This window comes from Ascaphus truei, chromosome 18, assembly GCF_040206685.1.
Source record: "Ascaphus truei isolate aAscTru1 chromosome 18, aAscTru1.hap1, whole genome shotgun sequence".
Lineage (NCBI taxonomy): Eukaryota > Metazoa > Chordata > Amphibia > Anura > Ascaphidae > Ascaphus > Ascaphus truei.
In genome coordinates, this window is record NC_134500.1 from 41,872,721 (window position 1) to 41,880,489 (window position 7,769).

The 7,769-nt window shown below is 45.3% G+C and overlaps 2 protein-coding genes across 2 annotated transcripts; one reads left to right on the forward strand and one right to left on the reverse strand.

The window, feature by feature from the left end:
* The first annotated feature begins 4,059 nt into the window (after positions 1-4,059).
* On the forward strand, positions 4,060-4,587 carry LOC142469312 (histone H3). The gene has a single exon (XM_075576242.1). The coding sequence runs from the start codon at positions 4,090-4,092 to the stop codon at positions 4,498-4,500; it is 411 nt and encodes a 136-aa protein (XP_075432357.1). The 5' UTR covers positions 4,060-4,089; the 3' UTR covers positions 4,501-4,587.
* A 1,004-nt stretch (positions 4,588-5,591) lies between these two features.
* LOC142469313 (histone H1-like) lies at positions 5,592-6,414 on the reverse strand. Its single transcript, XM_075576243.1, has one exon. It carries the CDS (start codon positions 6,379-6,381, stop codon positions 5,704-5,706), a length of 678 nt encoding a protein of 225 aa, XP_075432358.1. The 5' UTR covers positions 6,382-6,414; the 3' UTR covers positions 5,592-5,703.
* Positions 6,415-7,769: the final 1,355 nt, after the last annotated feature.

The window sequence follows — 7,769 nt, forward strand, 5'->3', positions numbered from 1 at the left end:
GGGAGGTGTCAATGGGGTGGGTGCGGGAGCGGAGATAGGGGTGAGCGGAGAGGGGGAGCGGGAAAATTCAATCCCGGGCAACGCCGGGAATATCAGCAAGTGTGTATATATACTACCCGGATGATCTACTTGGACCTCTGCCAGTGACGGTGTGATATATATCACTACATGCTCTTAATTCTATGACCTTTGTGAGTGAGCCTATTCTCCATTATTTTAAATATTAAATGTGAAACAATATCACGCTATGGGCCATGCATGATAGTGATATATATCACCCCGTCACTGGCAGAGGTCCAAGTAGATCATCCGGGTAGTCAGCGGTATAGATACCAAATCTGCCTCACTCTTTCCTGGGCTGCATCGATGGAGAGCCTCCCTGTTAGGTGATTGTCCCAGCGACAGGCAGGAAACCAAGTGCTCCCCGCACCGACAGCCAGAGACAGCGGGGGTCCGGACCCTCCAGCTTCCGGTCCACCAGTGATGACGTAGTGTCGCTGTGTCGTCCTAACGCGTTTCGTCTCTGCGTAAGACTTTTTCAAAGGCTAATGATGAGTGATGCACTAGTTTGCAATATATAGCAATTAATCCAGCATTAATCAACACTGGTCTCAGGTGACTTTTTAATAAGAAATGAGCATGAATGAAGTTCATAAAAATATATGTCTAGGTATAATGAGAATCTATATAATCCTATGTATGCTAATATATATTGCACAGATATTGCATCTGCTATCAGTTAATGAGTGTTGCAGGGTTTAGCAATAGCAGCATGCTCATTTCTTATTAACAAAACACCTGTGGCCAGTGTTGATTATACACACACGTTGAATCAATGGAAATATACCCTATCCAGGTCTGCCTAAATTGTGAAATAGATAAACATTGGAAATTGATGTAAAAACATAGCAACATGTAACACATAATTATATAGTTTGCTTAAAGGCTAATATTTTTCTGAGAACAAAGAAAAAAACTCGAGATATAAATATACAGTTCCGATTATGTTTAAATGTATCAGGTTTTGTAAGTGTGATTTGCATTGTTATTTAATATTTCATAAGCAGTGAGAGTTAAATAAATAGGAAAAGGGGATAACAGATTGTGTATATAAATATATAGTGTTGGTATTATGAGTGAGAGGAAAGGAATGTGACTGGAGCATTAGAGGGAACCCAAAGATCCACGTTAGGAACTGATCAGATAACACACAGCAGTGACAGCGAGTATACATTTAGGGAAGCCCCATTTATAGCGCAGCACTGCCACCGTGTGGTGATTTCTGAACTGCACGAATTTAAATAAAAATAAAGAGCCGCGCTGCTCCGCTGTCTTTGTGTCTTTGTGTTCGGGTTTATAATAACACAATGTAAACTTTATAAGAAGATGAACCAATAAAGAACCGGGAAAGAAAATCCCCTCATTTTACCGATTAAAGATCATTTGTATGTTTGGTATAAATACATGTTCCGTGTCAGAGAGCTCTGTGCTGGATCTGTGCAAACACTAATGTTATTACAATACATCTTTTTCATTGTCCTGCTTTCAGACGCTAAATATATCCTAACTTAATTAGGACGATCTCGGACTTAGATTAGGCGGGATGTTTGAAAATCCCAACGGTTTTCCTAGAACCAATCAGAGCGAGGTGCGGGTCACAAAGCAGCCAATCGCAGCGACCCATCTTCTATAAATACCTAGCACTTTTCCTGATTTTTCACTACCCAGGCACTGCAAGCCACACACCGGATGTCCTGGACATTGTCTTACTGAAGAACGTGAAACATTCTGTCCAGTTGGAAACCCTGGCGGAACTGACCTCAGACCACAACCCAGTTACCATTACTGTTGGCGACGAGATGGAAACCCACCAGCAAACACCCAGGTACAACTTCACCAGGGCGAACTGGAGCCTGTACAAAGAAGAGTTGAGCAACATCACAAACCCCCGCCCCTTGGACACCAACGGAGACATTGATGATGCTGTTAACACCTTTACTACCGCAGTCCAACATGCAATAGAGCACAGCGTCCCAAAACAGATGCCCAAACGCTGCTCCATCTACGACCTACCGAGCGGGATCAAGCAAGCGATTGCTGAGAAAAACAGGGCCCGACGCCAGTGGCAGAAGTTCCGCACACCTGACCTTCTGGTAAAGTACAACTCACTTGCCAGACTACTGCGACAGCAAATCAGCCAACACCGGGGGGAGAGGTGGGAGGCCGCAGCAGCCAAGCTGAAGGAATCCGACAACTCTGTTTGGAGAATGACCCGACGCCTGACCGGGAAGAAGGAGCCTAATCCACCTATCCAGGGCCAGACCCACCTGGCATGTAGCAACAAGGACAAGGCAGAGGTTCTCGCTGACACACTGGAGACAACTTTTAGGCCTAACCAAGCCAGCAAAATAGCACGGGAAGTTGAGCAAGGAGTTAACAGGCATCTTACCGAGCACCTACCAGAGACCGAAGCGGAAACCCTTGAAGGATGCACCAGGACTGAGATAACGCAACTTGCAGATAAGCTGGCAAATGGCAAAGCACCAGGAAGTGACGGAATTACCAACCTGGCCATCAAGAAGCTTCCGCCGGCAGCCATGGAATGCCTCACAGAAATCTTCAATGCATGCATGCGGCTCCAGCACTTTCCTCAATCCTGGAAGGAAGCCAAGGTCATTGTATTTCCAAAGCCTGGAAAACCACGGAGGGATCCTGCAAACTACCGTCCGATAAGCCTGCTCTCTGGACTGTCGAAACTCCTGGAGAAAGTTATTCTTACGCGCCTCCGCCACTTTGCCTCTGGTAAAAACATTCTACTAAAGGAGCAATTTGGATTCCGGAAGGACCACTCAACCAACCATCAGCTGCTGCGAGTCGTTGACATAATAAGCCATGGGTTCAACATCCACAAATCAACTGGAGTTGTCTTCTTGGACGTGGCCAAAGCGTTTGACAGAGTTTGGCATGAAGGACTACTGCACAAAATGATCAACCTGAAATTCCCAAACTACCTGATTAAGCTGACTGCAAGCTACTTGCGGGAGCGCACATTCCACGTGGCTGTGCGAGAAGAGCTCTCAACAACACGCCCCATCCGCGCTGGCGTGCCACAGGGATCAGCCCTGGGACCTTTCCTTTTCAACCTCTTCATGAATGACATCCCCACAGACCTCCACAAGACTCAACTGGCACTCTACGCAGACGATGTGGCAGTCATCTCCCAGTCCTTCAGAGAGAAAGAAGTAGCTAAGAACATCCAGAAAGCACTAGACATGCTATCAACATGGTACAGCGACTGGCAAGTAGGACTGAACTCCAGCAAGACTACAGCTACACTGTTTACCAAAAAGAGGATCAAGGCACACCCGCCAATCACCCTCAACGGAGAGGCTGTCAAATGGGCGCCAAACAGCTCTTACCTAGGTGTAATCCTAGATAGCAAACTAAGCTGGAGAAACCACATTGAGAAGATTCAACAGAAGGCAACAACCAAGCTGGCAGCACTGTACCCTCTGCTGAAGACAAGGACCATGCCCATCAAGAGCAAAGTCAATGTGATCAAGGCGATCATTAGACCCACAATGACATACGCCTCCCCGGTGTGGAGTGGTTGCCACCAACATCAAAGATCATCTCTCCAAAAATTACAGAACAAGGCGCTGCGGATTGCGTCCAACGCTCCACTTCCTACAAGAATAGCAGACCTTCATAGGGAACTGGGTATCGAGATGTTAGATGAACATCTAAAGAAGCTCAACAAGAAATTCTACAAGGAACTGGACCAGAACTCAAACCCGCTGATCAAGAAGCTTGCTGCGATCTCTGCAAACCCATTTGACCGCTACCCACGACCCATCACAGCGCTGAACCTGTGAAACCAACTCAACTGTGGCAAGTAACACAGATCAAGAAGCTTCCTAAAGAGTGCGACAATACACTCAACAAGAGAACTTGGAGTAATGAGGCTCAAGCCTCGGTATCCAATATCACCACTGACAGATTTAATCTGTCAGTCAGAACAGAACGGTCAGTGATTTTTTTTAGTCAGAGTTAGATTAGGATCGGAGAGGATCACTGTCACAGCAAAGGATGGCCCGGACCAAGCAGACCGCCCGGAAATCCACCGGAGGGAAGGCTCCCCGTAAGCAGCTAGCGACCAAGGCTGCCAGAAAGAGCGCTCCGGCCACCGGCGGAGTGAAGAAGCCTCACCGCTACCGGCCCGGTACTGTGGCTCTCCGGGAGATCCGCCGCTACCAGAAGTCCACCGAGCTGCTTATCCGCAAGCTGCCCTTCCAGCGCCTGGTCCGGGAGATCGCCCAGGACTTCAAGACTGATCTACGCTTTCAGAGCTCGGCCGTCATGGCTCTGCAGGAGGCCAGCGAGGCTTATCTGGTGGGGCTCTTCGAGGACACCAACCTGTGCGCTATCCACGCCAAGAGAGTCACCATCATGCCCAAGGACATACAGCTGGCCCGCAGGATCAGAGGGGAGAGAGCTTAGGCTAACTGCACCCACTTCATTTACACCCAGAACACAAAGGCTCTTTTCAGAGCCACCAAATTATCAATCAAATTGGCTAGTAGATCAATATTAACAGATACGTATAGTGATCTCCATATAGAGAATTATAAAGGAGACGCATCCACATCCCTTTTTAGGCGTCACAATATAGATAAAGGCATATTCGGTAGTTGTGCATATAAGTTTAAGATGTCTTATACACATACAATCATTGTACGCTATAGGCACACGTAACTAAAAAGAAACCGGGCTAGTCTGATTTCATATGTTGTATATAGAAAGTAGTAATTCTCCCCCTCCTACGTCACTTTCATGTGCCTCCGGAGATCACATTGAAGTTTTATGGGAACTTTTGTGCTTGATACTTGATAGGTTCCTGTCTGTTTGCTCATTGTTTAGCACCCACTGTACCCTAACTACATAATTATCTATTATTGTTACCTCCACAATGTACTGATCTTTTAATGTAAAGCAATAGGGGAGCCCCTGCTTTTGCCACTGAGAAGTAAATGGTGAACGGTGCGTTGGGTATATGCACAGAAGGTGGGGTAGAGATAGAACCCAAATATAGCACCCAAGTTCACACTCTGGTGATGAATGAATGGTTTAAAACATAACTTTATTAACTGCAACAAGTATGTAAAATATTGGGTATTAAAAACAACGACCTGAAGGTGTTCTGACCTTCAATACTGGAACCATATAGGTTCAGGGTCTAGAGTAGTAGTGTGTTCTAAGATTCAAGTAACATACTAAACAACAGTCCTTATAAGGATCTGAGGTAAGGAACACATCTTACAGGGTGTGCTCTTAGGTAAGTACTGATAGCTGCAAATCACTAGTCAAACCATATGACTAATCAGTCATATTTACTGATCCAGAACACTGAACAGTGTTCAGACCTTAGGATCCTAGCGTTTAATACTCGTATTAAAACCCATCATTTTAATTTTGGTTATTAAAGAGTTGATTTTGTATCTATTTCATTTCACATCCAGTTGGTGTCCGAGTGTTCATACTAGGTTTATTTTCTTTGCCTGTTCTCCGGTGTAAAACAAACCATTGCATGTGATAAGATGGAGACACATTCTAAGTTACACATTATGTGCAGAGCTCTCTTTGTGGGGTTGTGGTGGCTCTTAAAAGAGCCTTTGTGTTTGTAAGAGGCTGAAGTTCTCGGTCTCACTTCTTAGAAGCTGCTGCCCTCTTGGGCTTTGCTGCCTTGGCCTTAGCTGGACTCTTAGCAGCTTTGGGCTTTGCAACCTTTTTAGCCGCCGGGCTCTTCACAGCCTTCTTGGGCTTGGCAACTTTAGACTTCTTCGGACTTTTTGCTGCCTTCTTGGCGGCCGCAGGTTTCTTCACCTTTTTCGGGCTTTTCTTCACTCCCGCAGGAGCCTTTTTGGGCTTCTTGGGGGACTTGGCGGGTTGTTTCCTTGCCGCTGGCTTCTTGGCGGGTTGTTTCCTTGCCGCTGGCTTCTTGGGTTTCCCCGCCTCCTGTTTCCTGGCCGCCTTCTCCTTGCTCTCCAGCTGCTTCTTATTCAGCTTGAACGATCCGGAGGCTCCGCTCCCTTTCAGCTGGATCAGGGTTTCCTTGCTCACCAAGCCCTTAAGAGCCAGCTTCAGGCGGCTTTTATTCTTCTCCACATCGTAGCCTCCTGCAGCCAGAGCCTTCTTCAGAGCGGACAGGGAGACCCCGCTGCGCTCTTTAGAGGCGGACACAGCTCTCACTAGAAGATCGGACACGCTGGGACCGGACTTTGCTGGGCGGCTTTTCGAGGCTCCCGCCGCTTTCTTCGGCTGCTTCTTCTTGGCGGCGCTCTCAGCTGGAGGAGGAGGAGGCGCAGGAGCGGTCTCGGCCATTTCAGCTGCAGCAGGTAAAATCCCGGAACACAGTGACAGAAAGTTATACTGGGGCGGGGGGGCTGCCGGGAGTTATATACAGAGCCTGCTGCTCTTTGATTGGTTAGTGGTCGGAGTGAGCTTCTCTCTCATTGGTTATAATCAATGAGCCCCGCCCCTGTCTCTCATCCTCCTGGATCACAAACACTGCTCTGACTTTGTGTTTCTGAGGCTGCAAGAAAAGGGCATTTTATCCTCTAATTATTACTACAATTCCCCTTCTTGCATTTCATTTATAAGGAATTATATTCTCTTCACTGTTGTATCATTTTGTTGTTGGAAAAATACAAACACAATTAGGAATAATGGGTGAAAGTTCGGCTCTGTATCATGGGATTTGCCAGATTGTCTTCATATCTGTCTATTTCTGTCACTTTTACTTTGCTCAGACTACATGTGCCACCTCCATCCTCATACAGTGACACAAAGAACATATTATTGTACAGTATCAGTTTCAAATAAAGTGCATACCAATATATAAAGATGGTCTGGGGATTCACTATATATGTACAAGTAGCACAGAAGTCTGCATTGCTGTCATGTTGTTCCATTACCCCCCTACTGAGCTCTGTATTATTTGTCAGATATGAATATTTGTTATTGAATGGGAGATTCAAAAACCCTGTATTACACCTGTTCTGCAAATGATTAGTTTAGAATTCTATGTATGTAACATGTTTTCTAAGAAGAAAAATCATTGTAACATACACATCATATGAATTACTGTACATATTTTAATAATGTAACAATAAAATAACTATTTTGTTTAAGCTTTATAACAGAATTGTGATGTGTTATAAAGTTGTATTTCAGTTATTAAATAATATGTATATATTAATGGATGAATAGGTCATTAGTCACCCTGTGGGTTGTTATGTAACCATGTACTGTAATGTTCCTATTAGCACTCTTTATAGGAACTGCAATGTTTTGTGACCATAATCGTTAACCAAATTGTGTGAAGTGAAGTTTCCTCTTAACAGGAGATTGCTATCCTGCCCATGATATGTTTTTAATTCCTGCACAACACATCCAGCAATTTGCTGCCACATTACTGCAGGTTGTGTAGACCTCTCTCTTCATATGCATAGCAATGTGCTGCTACCTACTTCAAGATGTGCAAGACCCTTTCACACACTTATAAATTGATACACCTTCCATGTTTGTTAGATTATACATATGAATAATTGTTTTAGTAAACACTCTGGAAGCCACTGCCTGGGTCACAGTAACCTTTGTATTTTTCTGGTTTGTTCTCTTTGGTTAAAATTGTATGGTTTTTTTTACAAAACCTGTGTAGCACTTTCTCCCTCTCCGGTTTGACGACGGTGGCGCCAATGATGAGAGGC

Bases quoted from the DNA above. Each gene is read 5' to 3' on its own strand.
- LOC142469313 (XM_075576243.1), bottom strand. From the start codon at position 6,381: ATGGCCGAGACCGCTCCTGCGCCTCCTCCTCCTCCAGCTGAGAGCGCC.
- LOC142469312 (XM_075576242.1), top strand. From the start codon at position 4,090: ATGGCCCGGACCAAGCAGACCGCCCGGAAATCCACCGGAGGGAAGGCT.